Source organism: Pelodiscus sinensis, chromosome 31 (assembly GCF_052426305.1).
Source record: "Pelodiscus sinensis isolate ZL-2025 chromosome 31, ASM5242630v1, whole genome shotgun sequence".
NCBI classification, from domain to species: Eukaryota; Metazoa; Chordata; order Testudines; family Trionychidae; genus Pelodiscus; species Pelodiscus sinensis.
The window spans coordinates 8310358-8327274 of NC_143082.1; the positions used below are offsets into that span (position 1 = coordinate 8310358).

At 54.7% G+C, this 16917-nt stretch overlaps 1 protein-coding gene across 4 annotated transcripts in view; it reads left to right on the forward strand.

The window, feature by feature from the left end:
* The window catches only part of SYDE1 (synapse defective Rho GTPase activating protein 1), a 33717-nt gene extending 16854 nt beyond the window's left edge, over positions 1–16863 (forward strand). For 2 of the 4 annotated variants that reach the window (XM_075902113.2, XM_089774700.1), the window contains 8 exons: positions 1988–2077; positions 3509–4420; positions 4818–5591; positions 5926–6149; positions 6403–6529; positions 7193–7359; positions 10953–11184; positions 13385–16863. In XM_075902113.2, coding sequence (XP_075758228.1) covers positions 2071–2077; positions 3509–4420; positions 4818–5591; positions 5926–6149; positions 6403–6529; positions 7193–7359; positions 10953–11184; positions 13385–13821 — 2880 coding nt within the window. In that variant the 5' untranslated portion in view covers positions 1988–2070 and the 3' untranslated portion in view covers positions 13822–16863. The remainder of the gene's footprint in view (positions 1–1987; positions 2078–3508; positions 4421–4817; positions 5592–5925; positions 6150–6402; positions 6530–7192; positions 7360–10952; positions 11185–13384) is intronic. The other 2 variants (XM_075902112.2, XM_089774701.1) reach the window with 1 other exon arrangement.
* The last annotated feature ends 54 nt before the right edge of the window (positions 16864–16917 follow it).

Genomic DNA, 16917 nt, shown 5'->3' on the forward strand with positions numbered 1-16917 from the left:
CAGCTGCTGCTGGAGCTAGAACTGTGGCTGTGGTGAGGCTGCCCCAGCAGGGACAGCCTTACTGCAGCCTGGCTCCAGCTGTGGCACATGGGGCAGTCTACAGTGCCACTCACTGTGGGAGAAGAATTTTTAGTGCACACACAGGCATGGAGCTTCCCAGCCGGTAGGACTCATTAGCAGCTAGGGGCATGGACAGGTGGTTGGCAGCTGCTGGTTTAAGAAATATGTGAAGAAATATCAGTGGGATATCATTTAAATCAATGATTTTTTAAGTGATTTAAATTGGTTTAAATCACCTTGATTTAAATCAATCTATCCTGCCTGGGTCACACCCTGTCTTGACTAATTTTGGGCTTGTAGCTTATTATAGCTTATTATTGCTTGTTACACTTTTTTCTTTGTTGATTGTCTCCCAGCAAGCAGGGGCAAAGGAGGGCAAGCAGGGAACATGGGGGGGAGTTCAGAGGTACATGGCATGCCTACTTCTGTCCCAGATTGCACACTGGCAGGATTTAGTAGGGATCTTTTGGGGACTGGCTTGTTTTGGCCTCGTTTTGAAATGTCATTAGCTTGATTTTTGTGAAAGTCAGGGTGCTTATTTACAACATGAGAGTCAATGTCAAGTAAACCTGAAACAAGCCAGAGGTTTTGGTAAGGCCAGATCTCCTCCTTTACAACCCATGGCAGCCCCAGTCCACATGGCCATAGTCCTGAATCCTGACCCCCACCCCATGCTTGCTCCCACTACCAACCACATGAGGCAAAACAACACATGTCCAACCATGTCCAGTCATCCCACAAAACTATCAGCCTGCATGGCATACCCCAGGGGTGGGCAAGAGGGCCTCTGTGGGCTGGATCTGGCCCGCGAAGGCCCTGCCACTCCCCCAACCCCAGGCCAATTAGGGCCTGGGCCCAGGGGAAGTGCAGGACGTTTCCTCCTCCCCGCCAGGAGCACACGGTGCTTTGAAGCACCGTGTGCTCCTGGCAGGGTGGGAGGAGACTTTGCACACTGCCCCATCCCCAAGCCCTGATTGGCGTGGGGGCAGGAGGAGCGTGTGAAACTTCCTCTGCCCCAGCCCCGGCCTGTGAGGAGCATGCGGCTCTTAGAAGTGCCCTGAGCTCCTGGCAGGGCAGGAGGAGGGTTTGTGTGCTCCCAAGCCCTGATTGGCCCGGGGGCGGGGGAGCACTGGAAGGGAGCATAGGCCAGGGCTGCCAGGTGTCCAGTATTGACCCGGATAATCTGGTATTTTTGCCTCCTGTCCGGTAAAAACATTCAGAAAATACCAGACACCTAAAATGTCCAGTATTTTCTGTTTTTTTTCCCCAGGGAGGAGGTGAAAATCCCAGGTGCTTACCTGGTTCCCCAGGGGAGCTGTCTGGCCTGGAGCAGGAAGACAAGATGGCAGATGGCCGCCGGCAGCCTGTTATGGCCAAAAAGCCTCAAAAACATTTCTTAAAGGGGCCATGCTGTTTTTAAAAATTGTTTAATTTTTTTTTTTTTTTTTGCTGAAGAACTCTCCGGGTCTTTTTTTTTTTCTCCAGAACTTTGAGTTTTTTCTCAACAGAATTTTTTCCCCGGTGTTTTTTTGTTGTGGTGTGTGTGTGTGTGTGTGTTCGTGTTCGATATTTTTGGTTAAATCATCTGGCAACTCTACCAGGGCCATGGGTGCCTAGTGTGAAGGGGGGGCAAAGGGGCTCCCTCACTCCTTAGACCAATCATGGTCTGTGCGTGGGTAAGTCCGGAAGCATCCTGGCCCTGCCCCTGCCCCTTCTGTTTGAGGCCCTGCCCCTTCCAGTGTGGCCTGGGGCCACTTCAAAAATTTTTGAAGTAGCCCCGGCAAAAAATTATTGTCCATGCCTGGCATACCCCCATACCAACTTATACTAGCCTCAGTCACATCCTGCCCCTTTTCCGTAAAGCAACAGCATTGTCCTTTTTCTTCCTCTGTGAAAGGTGCCTGGTATCTTTGCATTCCAAATACAGGGCACATCTACACTTCCATGAAAATTGAGGCTCCAGAGGTTGATCTTCCGGCATTGAATTTAGTGGGTCTGCCCTGAAAATCAATGCGAGGTACGTTGACTCCAGCTGTGCAATTCATGTAGCTGGAGTTGCATATCTTGCATCAATTTTGTCCCCCAGTTTAGATCTGACTGTTGTGCCTTAGCATTTGATGCCCACCTGCAGATAAGGGCTCTCCACCCCCAAATGCTTTGTTCTTCCTAGTTTTTTCTTTTGAAATTCTTACAATTCTCATTTGCATTCAGTTCAGACTGGTGAGGAGGCACCCACTGTGAAACATGTGTGCAATAATTTATGTGCAAACAGTTGGACAGAGAAACATTTTTTGTTGGAGAGAAACCTTTTCTTCACCTTTGCTGGTGCCAAGATTCTAGACAGTCCTCAGTAATTTTTCAGTATATCCACATAAATCTTCACAGTGATATTGTTGTATTTTATCTCCTCTAAATTTGAAAGAGTTTGTTTGTCTGTTTGTTTGTGTTTATTCAAGAACTCCTAAAAGTATGAGCTAGGACCACCAAATTTGTTATGCAGTTTTCCCTTATCATAACTTAAAAGTAGGTAAGGATTTGGATATACCAGGAAAATGGGATGTCCCTGGAATGGGATTGCTTTTCATAAAACCACACAGAAAAGAGACAGAATCACCAGATAGGTGAAAGGGGTTGGCTGGGGGTGTGCCTTTTTCCTGAGCCTCCTACCCACATGGTGCCCTTTAGGGAGGCGGGGGCGGGGGTGGGTTATGGGGAAGGGGAGAAAGCTGAAGCTCCTCCCCAGATTTGTATGGAGACACTGCTGACCGTTCCCCTTCATTAGGGAGTGAGGGGGGAAATGCACAGTTTACTGCAGTCCTCACTCTGGCTGGGGACTGAAGGGGACAGGTGAGCTGTACACTTTGTTCTTGCTCCCTGACAGGGACAGAAAGGGGAAGAGTAAGCAGCCCTGATACAAATTGCAGGGTAGGGGGCCTTGGACCACCTGCCCACCTCTCCGTCTTCCCTCACTGCCCGCAACACACTCAGGGTTCCCTAACCAGAACCCCTCCTCACCTCCAACCCTGACTCCTGCACCCCCTACACCGTAGGTCCCCTGCCATGAGCCCTAAATGTGCTAGTTATCAATATTATAATTGTGAAATGTTTTTATTTGAGCCTTCCCATGACAGAAGCAGGAAGTTTCAGTGACCTCTCTGCACCCCTTGTCATTTGGCATTCAGAGGTTTGTGGGTCACAGTACGCCCTGGGAATGGTGTGTATATAGTAGGTGTGCTTTAAATACATGTTGGATTGTGTGTGCTGGGTGAGGACTTTGATAGATGTGTAACCACTGAGTATGGCGTGTGTATGAACTGAGTGCATACATGCCTTGGGTACTGTGTATGTACATGCTGGGTGTGTACCTGATTTATGCGCTAGGTATGCTGTGTCTGCGCTGGGCATGTGCTGATATTAACTCTCAGTTCACATTTCCTGTTCCCCACAGAGCACCCCTTCAGGATGCTGGATTCCCGTGGGGAGCTGGAGCCCATCCCTCAGCCAAAGTCAGCGTCTCAGGACCCTGACAGGAGTTGTCAGAGAGTGGCAGCCATCACCGTATCCAGGAAGCAGAGCTGGGTCAGATTCTCATGTGGCATCCGGGAGACACCACGTAATTCCTGCAGCCGGAAGGTGCCTTCCAGTGCCATGGCCTCTGCAGAGCTGCAGGATGAGGGTGAAGGGGAAGGGCCAGTTGTCTGTGCGCAAGAGACTGATGGCAACCCCCAGTGCCCTCAGAAGCTGTTCTCCCCCACCCACACGGGGCCAGCTATTGAGGATGAGACATGTGTTGTGGAGAGCCCCTCAGCCCCAGTGCTTCCTAGCCTTTGGTCTGGCCTGGCCCTGGCGACCCCATCTCCTCAGCCCAGCCAGACTCCTGGTGACGAGGAGGCTGAGTCGATGTGCAGCTATGTGGAGCTCTGTACCTCTGGCAGTGCTGTGAGGTGTTCCAGTCATGGTGCCTACCTGCAGAGCCTGGACAAGAGCAGCCGTCACTGGGTCCTGTCTTCGGGCAAGGCCCAGGGCTCGGAGGAGCTGGCTCCCAGTGCCAGCACAGAGCTGAAGGAGGCGGGCAGCGAAGGGGAGATCTGGTACAACCCCATCCCTGAAGATGAGGATGTTGTGGGCATCAGGCATGGTGCAGAGCCTGGCAGCTCCTGGAGGAAGCAAGGCAGTGGCTCAGGGAGCCAGGAATCTGACAGGGACAGGGCCAGGCCTGGCGGGGCAGAGCCAGGTGGTGAAGGGTCCCCCAGGAGTGTCGCTGGGCAAGTGGAGCACCTCAGCTTGCAGAATTCACCTACCCCAGCAGGGCCAGTGAGCCAAGGCAAAGACCAGGGTGCCAGCAGGACACAGGCCTGTGGTGAGGAGCGCGGTGCTAACCGGGTGTGAGTGGGGTGAACAGCATAGCAGAAACATGAGATACAGATGCTTCCGTGTGTCCCCACCTTGATCTCATGGGCCCATCCTCTCCCATGGGGCCTCCCTGATCCTGTGGGGTCCCCCTCTTCCCATAGAGCCCCTCTCCAGGTCATTACCCCTGCATCCCGATCTTCAATGCAGTCTGATTCCCACTGTGGGATCAGCTCCTCTCTCCATCCCCAGAAAGTCAGTCTTGGCTGCTCTGGGTCCTACAGGCCCTGCTCTCTGTAATGGCCCTTCCCTTCCATGCCCCAGACGAAAGGGCTCCCTTTCCCCATGCATGCCAGTGTCCACTGGGGCTGGAATACCCATCTCATCAGGTCTCTCCCCCCCCCCAGGGAAATTGCCGATTTCATGTGTGAGTGTGGCTGTGGGGTTGGCTGGCTCATCCCCCCTGCTGAGCCCTAACATCTCCAAGAAGGGGCGCTCCCTGGGCAGAGTGAAGTCCCCGGGCACTGTGCGCCGCCTTTCCCTGAAGATGAAGAAACTGCCCGAGCTGAGGAGGAAGCTAAGCCTGCGTAGTGGCCGGCCCCGGGGGCAGGAGCCGGAGGGCAGTGGCAGCACCTCACCCCAGGATGCCCACAAGGAGTCATGTAATGTCATCAGCCGCTACCACCTGGACAGCAGCGTGGCATCCCAGCAGGGCCCACTCCGTGCCAAGGCAGCCAACAAGGATGGCTATCTGAGTGATGGCGACTCCCCTGAGCTTCTGGTCAAGGCGGAGAAGCATGGCTGTCCTGGGCCAGAGAGGCATGAGCCTGGGGTCAGACTGGACATGGGGGCCTTTCAGCCCTATAGCTCCTTGGCACAGCCACGCTTTGCGCAGCCTATTTCGGGTCTAGTTAGTGTCCACTTGTACGGTGCAGGGGAGCTTAAGCTTCCAAAGGCTGAATCCAGGGAGGTGTTCTGCGTTCTGCAGGTAGACACAGTCCCCAAGGCACGCACGGCCCTGCTGCCCTGGACTGCTGCCTTCCTCAGCCTCAACCACACCTTCAACTTGGAACTGGATGGTGCCCGACAGCTCAAGGTCATTGTCTTCTCCTGGGACCCAACTTCCTGCCGGAACCGTGTGTGCTGCCACGGCACCATTGTCTTGCCCCATGTCTTCCAAGGTAACAGGAGCAGCCAGTGAGGTGGGAGCCATAGTTATGGAGTGAGGGCCTGAGAGAGGGCAGTGACACCCAAGCAGGGGGCAGGGCCCAGTGTAACTTATATGTACAGGGCTCTGGGGAGCATTTATAGATAGGCAGGGCGCAGAGCCATGTGGGGTTCAGCTGGGCAGGTCTCTGGGGTACATATAAATGGGCAGGAGGTGGGGGTCTCATGGTGCTCAGATGGGCAGGCCTGTGTGGGGTCATGGGACAGAACTTAAGGGGGGCAGATGCTGTAGTTTCTCAGCTGGTCCTTGCTCTGGTCTAACCCGTGCTGGTGCCCTCTACTCTTCAGGGTGCCGGGCCCAGCAGCTGGCAGTGCGGCTGGAGCCACGCGGGCTGCTCTACTGCAAGTTGACTTTGGTGGAGCAGTGGGACGTACCCAGCAGCCCTAGTGAGCGGGAGCCCCGAGTCTTTGGCATGGATCTGCGTCACTTGGTGGAAAGAGAGAACACTGCCATCAAGGTGCCGCTGCTGATACAGAAATGCGTCTCCCAGATTGAGAAGCGGGGACTAAAGGTGAGTAGTGAGGGAGTGGTCTCTACAGAGCACCTGGCACTTCGGCTCCATGCCATGCAGCTAACACAAGCACAGGAGGTACATGGTGAGGAGCCAGTGAGCATGGCTCCTGAGTAGACAGGATCCCAGCTAGGTATGGGCTCTATGCTCTCTTCCCTCTATGTATCCTGTCCCCTCCCCATGCTGCTCTTTGGGTCCTGCAGCAGGTGGGGAGGGCTGGGTTTTCCTGCTTGACAACACCCGCTATGCCCAGATTGTAGGGCTTTACCGGCTGTGTGGCTCGGCGGCTGTGAAGAAGGAGCTGCGTGATGCCTTTGAGCGGGACAGTGCAGCCGTGATGCTCTCTGAACAGCTGTATCCAGACATCAATGTCATCACAGGTCAGTGCCCAGCCACTGTTTAGCCCCATGCAGCACCAGCCCAGCTCCAGGATTGCCACTGGCCCCCCCTGCGCCCCCTTAGGCAAGTCACTGCAATACCTGGCCACTAGACCCCCCACTCCGTTCTCAGAACTGAGCGCAGAACCCATCCCAGCTAGGGGCTTGGAGGGGTCCCTTCTAACTCTCTAGATCCTGTTCCTCTCCCAGAGCACAGTAAAACCCCGAACTAGAGAACGTAGAGAAGTTCACATATTTAGGGAGTAACATGATGTATGATCTAGACTGTAAGGAAATAGCGACTAGAATAGCGAAAGCAAGAGCAAGTTTGAAGGCGATGGATAAGATCTGGAAAAGTAAAGCAATTAGCTTAGGAACGAAGCTGAGCATCTTGAAAACGTGTGTATTTAGCAGCATGTTGTACGGATGTGAGACATGGGTGATAACGAAAGATTCAAAGAGAAGGATATTGGCGTTCGAGAGGAGTTGTTATAGAAAGATTCTGATGGATGCGAAAGGTTACCAACGAGGAATTATATAGGAAGATACAGCCAAAAGAGAACCTACTGCAGAAGGTTATACAGCAGAAGTTACATCTATTCTATGGGTCCTGTACCCTCTGGCACCGAAAAAAGAGCTGACTGGAATGTGGCCTTTTTCCTGCAGGAATCCTGAAGGACTATTTGCGGGAGCTGCCCACACCTCTCATCACCAAAACCCTGTACCAGGTGGTGTTAGAGGCCATGGGCCAGCGCCCGGCTCAAGACATACTCAGCAGGCAGGATGCAGAGGAGACGGTCGCTCTGCTGGACTGCCTGCCGGACATCGAGAAGGTGAGTGCCTGCCAATGGGCGGAGATGGAAACTGTGGGCAGGTAGAAGAGGACACCTGGCTGAGGAGCCAAGACACGGTACTCTTGGAGCAGTCTTGTGGGGGGCTGTGTGGTGATACTGCAGTGTCACCATAGACTGTTGCATCCCCCATCTCTTAGGTGAGAGACTGTTCAACTCTGTCCCTGCCACATACGTGCGGGCTGTTGGTGTGAGTCACCACTCGATCTTCTCTGTGATTAACTCTTCAGGTATCTTGCTGCCTGCCTGCCACCTTCTTCAGCCCACACATCATTTCTGTGGCGCTTTCCTGCACCTCCCCAATTTTCCCACATCCTTTTAAATCTGTAGACCAGACTTGATGCCATATGCCAGCTTGGTCTCTGCAGTGTGGTGGTCAGAGGAAAAATTGCCCACCCGCTCCCCTTACACATCCAAGGGTACCATTTGCCCTTTTGGCCTTACCATCCTGGCAGCTCATGCGGTGATGTTTCTTCCCTGTTCCTTTTCAGAGTACCCGGTTTCCACGATGCAGTTCCATGGTGGCTGCTGGGGCCGGGACTGTGGTACTAAAAATACCTCTGTGGCTCCGGCTTGAGTCCCAGCTCACGAACGGTAGCTAATGGGATTTGCCAAAGAGCCTGAGTGAAAGAGGCCACTAACTCCCACTACAAGTCAATGGAAATAAAGTAATTCTGTTTGTGAAATCTGTCAGGGCCAGATTGTTTTCAGGCACCTGAAAATAACAGACAGATGCCGAGTGAGGGGCACGAAAGTAAAGTGCAGCTCACATGGAAGTCACTGGGAGTTAGACACCTGAACACTTCTGGAAATCCCACCAAGCACCTATCTGCGTCTCTAGGTGGCTAGACACCTCTAAAAATCTGACTCTGCGGGACTTGTCAGTGGTCACACGGGGAGGCTGCGATGGATCAGAGAACCAGGCTAGGGCCCTTAACTCCCATCCCCCAAATACTCACTGGCTGGGGGCAAAGACAAGCCATGGAGGAAAGGGTAGGGATTCATCATTCATGTTTAAAACCGAAACAGAAGTGAATAGTTCAACTGCTAGTAGATCTGTTCTCTGGATCCCCATGAGGTGCTATTTAAACAGGGCACCCTGAGTGAAACATTGCACACCACAGTGTGTTGTCTCCAGCACAGTGCGTCCCAGACTAAGGGTGTTAAGGACTAGTTGACTAGTCGACTATCCGATAAGCATTTGCTGATCAGATAGTCTGTCGACTACTAGACTAATCGATTCCTCCCCCTTTGCTACCTCTATGAGATAGAGGCAGCAAAGGGGGGGAAGGGGTACTTCAAAGTGGCAGCACCGCACAGCTGAGCCGGGGATCAGTTGTGTGGTTGCCGCTTTGAAATGCTGACTCCATGTTTCAAAGGGGCAGCCATGGAGCCTGGGGTCAGCTGGGGACTCCCCAGCTGATCCCGGGCTCCACACGGCATTTCCCCAGAACCCAGGGTCAGCCTGAGAGTCCCCAGCTGACCCTGGGCACCGCTGAAATGACACTCTGAGTCCCCTGCTGACTCCAGGCTTCATGGCTTTGAAATGCAGAAGAGCCTCTGCAGGGGACTCTTGTACATTTCAAAGCAGGCACCCGTGTGCAACCCGGAGTCAGTGGGACTTCCCGCTGGCCCCGGGCTGTACGTGGAGTTCCGCATTCCTCCTTTGAAATGGACAAGAGCCCCAAGGAGGAATGCAGAAGTGCCTATCGAGTAGTCGATGGAAATTCCATCGACTACTCAACTAGTCGTCAATGGAAATTCCATCGACTACTCGACTAGTCAATTATCCACATTTTAACATCCCTATCCCAGACAGTTCTCCCTCTAAGCTGAATGGCAGCACAGCTTCACAGGTGATTAATCAGCCCCGCCAGGTCAGAGCTCCGAGCCTGTGAATTAATCATTTGTGAAGCTGGGCTGCCACTCAGCTTAGAGGGAGAACTGATCCCAGACCTGTCCATCCCCCCTCACTCCGCCTCTTCTGTTTCTTTTCTCTTTTCCTTTCCTTTTGGTGGGTGTCTGCTCCAGGGGCTCCAGGGGACTTTAGCAGCAAACAGAGGACCTTACTAGGGAATGAAATGGTTAAAGTCCCAGGGCAGATTGTATTTTATTTGCCTGGAGGCTCCCTTTCCTTTTTGAGCCCAATATCTGGTTGTTTGCTTAACTCATGCCCCCATGTGGTGGCTGCAGATTCTGCAAACTGAGTTTTTATATGAGCATCAATAAGTTTTGTGTCACTGTGTATCTGACACAGTAATAGTGGGTGGTGTCCTTGGGCTGCAAGCTGGTTATTTGCAGGTACAGCAGGCTGTTGGAGTTATCCCTGGAGATGGTGAATTGGCTTTTCACAGCATCAAGGTTGTATGCAGTACCCCCGCTACTGGTGATATGAGCGACCCACTCCAGCCCCTCCTCGGGGCCTGTTGGACCCAGTCCATCTCGAAGCTGCTGAAGGTGAAGCCGGAGGCTTTGCAGGAGAGGTGGAGAGAATCTTTGGGACTCGAGCCTGGACTGCGGTGCTATTTTTAGTACCACAGTTCCAGCCCCAGCAGCTACCACACAGCCATGGCCCCAGCTGCTCCCGGTGGTGGGACTGCATGTCAGGTGTCTGCCCCATGTGCCGGGACTGAACCTGGGGCTGTGGTGCTATTTTTAGTACTGCGGCCCAGGCTCCAACTCTGGCAGTTGTCATGCGGGCTGGGGCCGTGGCTGCTGGGTCTGCTGAGAAGGTAGGCTGGACTGAAATTCTTGGTGCATGCCCACACAGGCGTGCACCTTACATCATTTTCAGCTCCGGTTCTTGGGTCCTCTGCACATTTTATTTGGGAGGTTAATTAATCATTGAAACAATTTACCAGGAGTCATGGTAGATTCTCCATCACTGGTGATTTTAAAATCAAGACAGGATAGTCCTATGCTGTGGTTGAAATAGGAATCAGTTCGGGCCAGTCCTGAAGCCTGTGCCAGTCAGCCTTGGCTGGGATGATTTAGTTGTGGCAGGGAGTTGTACTAGGTGACCTCCTGAGGTTTCTTCTAGTCCTCATCTTCTACGATTGTAAGACAGGAGGTCAGACCATATGATCACAGTGGTCCCTTCTGGCCTGAGAATCCATGAATCTATATTTTACTTCCAAATCATTCATAAAAATCCTGAAATAGCATCAGGCCTTGAACCATTCCCTGTGGATTTCCACTGGAAGCCCTGTCCCCCTTCAAAGATTGATTATGACTGTTTGAGCTCTAACCCATGTAACAGGGGCTCTGTTGACAGTGTTTAATGCTGACTTTTATAATGTGAAGTCAAATGCTCTCCCCAAAGCGAAGCGTGTTGGCTTTGTCTTGCAGACAGGGCAATTTTCAAGTCACCTGGGCTTCAGAGTCCAGTCCTCCCTATACTTTCCTCACTCCTCTGAGTTTCCTCTGTTTTCCCTCCAAGAATCCTGACAGTTGGGCACAGACTAGGGCTGTGACCTCTGAGGTACCAACTTGGGCCATTTGGGATGATCTTGAGCCCCCAAAACTGGGTGGGTGTTGCAGGGCCAGGCCCTGGACTGACACTTCCCTCTCTCTAGGCTACGCTGACTGTGCTGCTGGACCATCTCAGCTTGGTAGCCTCTTTTCATGACTTTAACCGCATGAACTCCCAGAACATTGCTGTGTGCTTCGGGCCAGTGCTGCTCAACCAGAATCAGGAGCCAGGGCACCAGGGATCCTGCGGCTATGCCCGATGTGAGGAGATTGCCAGCGCTGTTGACTTCAAGAGACACATCGAGGTGCTGCACTACCTGCTGCAGGCCTGGCCCGGTCAGTGCCGCGCAGAGGAGAGAGTGTATGACCACCAGCCTGCTCTGGGCTGGGGGATGGGCGAGAGCATGCTGCTGGGGACTGGGGTTGGACAGACTGCGCTGTTGGAGGTTTGCTGCAGAGTAAGAATGTAGGGAGAGCGTGCCACTAGAGCTTGCTGCTGAGCAGTAGGGGTGCAGTTAGTATGTGCTGCTGGGGGCTTGCTGCAGAGTGGGGGTCTGGGGAGGGTGCTGCTAGGGAATTGTTGCATGGTGAGGGTCCAGGGAGAGTGCACTGCTGGGGGCTCACTGTGGGGTGTGCATGCAGGGAGAGCGCCATACTGGGGGCTCGCTACGGAGTAGGGGTGCACGGAGAGTGCACCCATAGAGGCTTGCTGTGGGGTGAGGGTGCAGGGAAAGTGCACTGCTGGGGCTTGCTGTGGCATGGAGGTGCAGGCAGAGTACATAGATGGGGGTGGTGGTGGAGGGGGAGTGCCACTGGAGGCTTGCTGTGGGTTAGGGGTGCAGGGAGAGTGTGCCGCTGGGGGTTCACTGCTTGGTGGGGATGCAGGGAGAATGCCACTGGGGGTTTGCTGCTCGGTGGATGCAGGGAGAGCACCGCTGGGGGCTTGCTATGAGGTGGGGATGCAGTCAGAGCATGCTGCTGTTGGCTTGCTGCAGGTTGGGGATGCAGGGAGTGTGATGCTGTGGGCTCGCTGCAGGGTGGAGGTATGGGGATAGCATGCTGATAGGGGCTTGTTGCAGGGCGGGAGTGCAGAGACAATGAGCTGCTGAAGGCTTGCTTCCGGTGGTGGTGCAAGAAGGACCCCACTGGGGGATTGCTGCGGAGTGTGGGTGGTGGGGAGGGAACCACTGGGGGCTTGCTGCAAACTGGGCATGGAGGGGGTGTGATGAGAGCACACTGCTGGGACTTCCTGCAGAATAGGGGTGCATGGAGGGTGCCGGTGGAGGCTTTCTGTGGGGTGGAGGTGTAGAGAGCGTGCACAGCTGGAGGCTTCCTGTGGGGTAGGAGTGCAGGGAGAGTTTGCTTTTGGGGGTTGCTACGAGTTGGGATGCTGAGAGAGTGTGCCGCTGGGGGATGGGGGTACAGGCCAAGCGCGCTGTCTGGGGCTTGCTACAGGTTTGGGGCATGGTGAGAGCATGATAGTGGGAGCTCACTGCGGGGTGGGGGTGTGGGGAGAGCACACTGCTGGGGCTTGCTGTGGGGTGGGGGGTGGAGGAAGAGTGCGACGCTGGGGGCTTGCTGCGCAGTGGGTTGCAGGAAGAGCGGGCTGCTGGGGGGTTACTGCACGGTGGGTTATAGGGAGAGCTCGACGCTGGGGGGTTGCTGCGTGGTGGGTTGCAGGGAGAGCGGGCTGCTGGGGGGTTGCGTGGTGGGTTGCAGGAAGTGCGGGCTGCTGGGGGGTTGCATGGTGGGTTGCAGGGAGAGCGGGATGCTGGGGGGTTGCATGATGGGTTGCAGGGAGAGCTGCTGGGGGGTTGTGTGGTGGGTTGCAGGAAGTGCGGGCTGCTGGGGGGTTGCGTGGTGGGTTGCAGGAAGTGCGGGATACTGGGGGGTTGCTGCGTGGTGGGTTGCAGGGAGAGCGGGCTGCTGGGGGGTTGTGTGGTGGGTTGCAGGAAGTGCGGGCTGCTGGGGGGTTGCGTGGTGGGTTGCAGGAAGTGCGGGATACTGGGGGGTTGCATGATGGGTTGCAGGGAGAGCGGGCTGCTGGGGGGTTGTGTGGTGGGTTGCAGGAAGTGCGGGCTGCTGGGGGGTTGCAGGGAGGGAGAGTGGGATGCTGGGGGGTTGCATGATGGGTTGCAGGGAGAGCGGGCTGCTGGGGGGTTGTGTGGTGGGTTGCAGGAAGTGCGGGCTGCTGGGGGATTGCGTGGTGGGTTGCAGGAAGTGCGGGATACTGGGGGGTTGCTGCGTGGCAGGGGTGCAGGAAGAGTTCACTACTGGGGGAGAAGTGTGCTGGCACAGGTCTGCACCGTAACAGTGGATGAGGAGGTGGTCGAGTGCGTAGCTTGAGACTGTCTCATGGGATTTGAATTTCTGACTGGCTAGTCTTCTTCCCCATCAATAGGGGCACCTCCTCATAAAACCACAGCCCCCAATGGTCAGTCTTTCCCTGGTTCCTCTCTTTGGGATCGTAACTCCCGCTTGGCCAGTCTGGCTTGGGAGGAGAGCGTTGAGATGACTGGCTTCCCTGTCTCTGCAGTGCCCTACAGGAAGGAGCGTGGCATGGAGGGCCAGGAAGGGGCCCAGCTCACCTGCTTGCGGCAGCGGCGCCACCCTGCGCTGCGTCTGGATCTGCCGGAAAGCGAGGTGGTGGCTCGCCACCGGCCCCGAGGCCTGGAGAGCCCCCCCAGCAACCGCTATGCTGGGGAGTGGAGCGTGTGCAGTCAGGAATATGGGCTGGTAGCAGGACCAGGCCCTGAGGCCGATTACGCTGAGGTGGCTGGCAGCGACAGTGAGAATGAGATGTTGGACCTGCGGGGACTGAGTAGCCATAGCCAGACAGTCTTTGTGCGGGATTTTGCCCTGGTTGATGACCCTGAGGTGCCCTTCAGTCCCTGTCTGAATCTCAAAGACTTCGATGCTCTCATCCTGGACCTGGAGCGTGAGCTCTCAAAGCAGATCAATGTGTGCCTGTGAGTGACCTGTTTGCTCCCCGCCAGGCTCCAGTGCCACCATGACACAAGCCATGTGGTGGGAACTGGCGCAGCCTGGGCTGTTCACCCAAGTAGGGGGGGTGCTGGGCAATAGATGGTGAGGATTCTGCTAAATGATTTTAGGGTCCACATTCAGGAACCAGGCCCAGCCCTGTAGTGGGCAGTGACTCCCGCTGTGAGCCTTAATCCAGCAACATGCACAGGAGCAGGTGCCCTGAGCAGCAGGTACAGTGCACAAGAGCTATTCTCTGGTGGGCGCCAGCACATGCTGCCCTCTGGGCTTAGAGCTCCAGAGAGACCCACAGTGCATGCCTGGGCAAGGCCGCCAAGCTCCTATTAGTAGGAACCCAGAAATTAAGCCAAAGCCATTTTGAGAATGACCAAATGTGTACAGCACTTGGCTCTTGCAGCCTTTTAATATGCAGAGCATGGATGGGTGGTTGGAGATCCCGGGTGTGCTCCACCAGGGCAGTGCGTGGCAGCCCACTGAGGTTGGGGCTGTATGGCTGTACTCAGGATCACTCACTGCTGCAATGTTTGTCACTCTCAGTCCGCTGTGTTCCTGCTTGGCTACAAGGCAGCAGCCTGGCCCTGTATGTGTGCACAGCATCTTTGCCTGTCTACAGGGTGGCATCAGAATCAGTGCCCTGCATGAGTGACTGAGAGGAGCTTGGATCATGGCACTTCCTCAGCCTGGCCCTTCTCTCTGGGCAATACCGTGTGCAGGGAGTGCACAGGACAGGGAGTGGCTCATTAGGCCTTCTCCTTGACTGCATTTTAGAAGCCAAAGAATCTTTGAGCCTGTCCCCTGGCTGGGCTGGAGCAGAGGCTCATGCATGCTGCTCATGTGACCCTGGCAGGGAGCTTCCCAGGCTGTAGCAGCCACGCCAATATGGTGCTTCATGCAGGCAGGTCAGGAGGACAACATACATGTCCTTCCTGGGCCATGTATTCTAGGCAGGAGGGAGCCTGCTGGTAACAGCATTTGCAGCCCCCAAGAATGGGAGTTTTGATGCTCCTTCCAGCCCCCTAACTGGAGCCTTCCTGGCAGGTGGGAGTTTGACTTTGTTCTCAGGAAGATGGGCATCAGGGCTGCCCTGGGGCGCTGGCTGCAGCAAGCTCAGTCTGGGCTGCTGTGGGACTGGCCTCACCCTCTGTTTTGCTACCAAGTGCCAACCTGTGCGGCTTGGGGGAGGGGGGGCAGCTGAGAGCCAGGGCCAAGGCCTGTTCCTGCCCTCTCAGGCAGGGCATCCCCCATGCACAGTATTAGAGTATCGACAAGGGTCCCTGACCTCCATCACACATGCGCTGCTCCAGGACTGCTTCACAGAAGCCAGGATCCACTGTACCCTGTCATGGGCTGTCCTGGTGGAGGCACCTTGCTCTCAGCTTGCCATAGCATTAGTCTTGGTGCCAGGTTTGCACTGTCAATATTCAAAGCTCTTTACAGTGCTCCCTACCCCACTCCCTGCCTGGCTTCTGCTGCCTCTGATCCTGCCCAGCTGGAGCTCTTGGTGGAACAGTGAGGGGATGATGGCTGCAGCCCCAGGATCCAATGATCAGCATGAAGCAAAAGGGGCCTGGAGTTCGTTGTGGCTCTCTCATGGGTGTCTCTGCCTCACCCTGGAGCCAGCTGGCATGGAGCCAAGCCTCTAGCTCTTTCCAGCCTGGGCTTTTCCTGAGCTTGTTGGGCAGGTCAGGCCTACTAGGGAGGTTTCCCATACACTGTGGACCAAGCTGCAGCAACAAACACCACGCTGGATATGATCTGGAGGCCCCAGTTCACTGGCTGCCATTTCTCCCCTCAGCATCACCAGGCACAGTGCAGCCTTTTTGGGCAGCAGCAGCAGACAGGCTCCAAGCTGGGGCCCTGCTGGGTAGGTGCTGAAGGCTGGTGGGGCACAGGAGGTGAATTCTGGATGTGCCTTTCCCATATGGAGCCCATGAAAGTGTAACACATGGGCAGACTGGCCCCCAAGCTGAGCTCACGGCATCAATTGCTCGCTCATACCCAGGCCAGCTCTGGCATTTGCCTGGGTACTGCTGGGAAGCTGGTCCAACTACGAGAGGTACCCATATAGAGCTGCAGGGTGTGTGTGCTTACTGCAGGGCTTCATGAAAATGCAGTCAATGCCCCAGCGCAGCTGCCCTCTAGGGAGCCCGGTACTGGAGAGGCTAGCCTTATTTATAGCTCATTTGTGTGTGTGTATGTGTTTGAATATGTGCATTTGTGTACAGAAAGGTGGTTTGTGTGCAGTATATTTTTGGGGGCAATGTTCCCTGTAAGCTGTGTACTTGTGCAGCTGCTCAGGAGACATTCAGATGCTGCCCAACTGATTAACAGAATGCCCACAGCTCAGCTTTTAAAGTGTTTACTGGTGGTGCACATTCACACATGCCTTGGTGCATGTAAAATTATTCTGCACACAAAAGGAAAAATTCTGCACATGGATGGAAAAGATCAGAGAGAACATTGGTTTGAGTGTACATTTGTTGTGTGTCTCCACTGCATGTTCTTCAAGAGTGGCTGTTCCATGCAGATGTTTAATGTATGGGATGTTTCCCTCCATTGCTGGATTTTCACCATGTTTATACAATTATATGAAAAATGCCATTTGCCCCTGTCCTCGCTCAAAGCACAAGGCCCACCAGTTGCTTTCTGCGCTGCTCTGTCAGGGAGGAAAAGTGCCCCAGTATTAGGTTATAGGAATCCCATGAATGTCAAGGGAGGCAGTGGTACCTCTTGCCATAGATGGGCCTAGGCCTGAATAAGGGGTGCAGAGTGGAATACCACATTATAGAAGCAGTTGTTCTCGGGGCAGCCTGTCTAGGGGAGATGCTGCAAAGTCCATCCCTTCCCCCCTTTGCCTGACATCACCCCCAGCCATGGGGAGTTGGGGGGTAGCTGCTTGTTGTGTGTTAAAGAAATGCCCATGTCATGCTGGAAATGAGCCTGGTGCCCCTCTTTGTTCACCAGGATGGCCTTGCCAACTGCCAACATCAGCAATAAAGGATACTATCTACATTTGCCATTGGGCCATGTGCAGTGCACCTGGAGCGGGCACTACATTCACCAGGG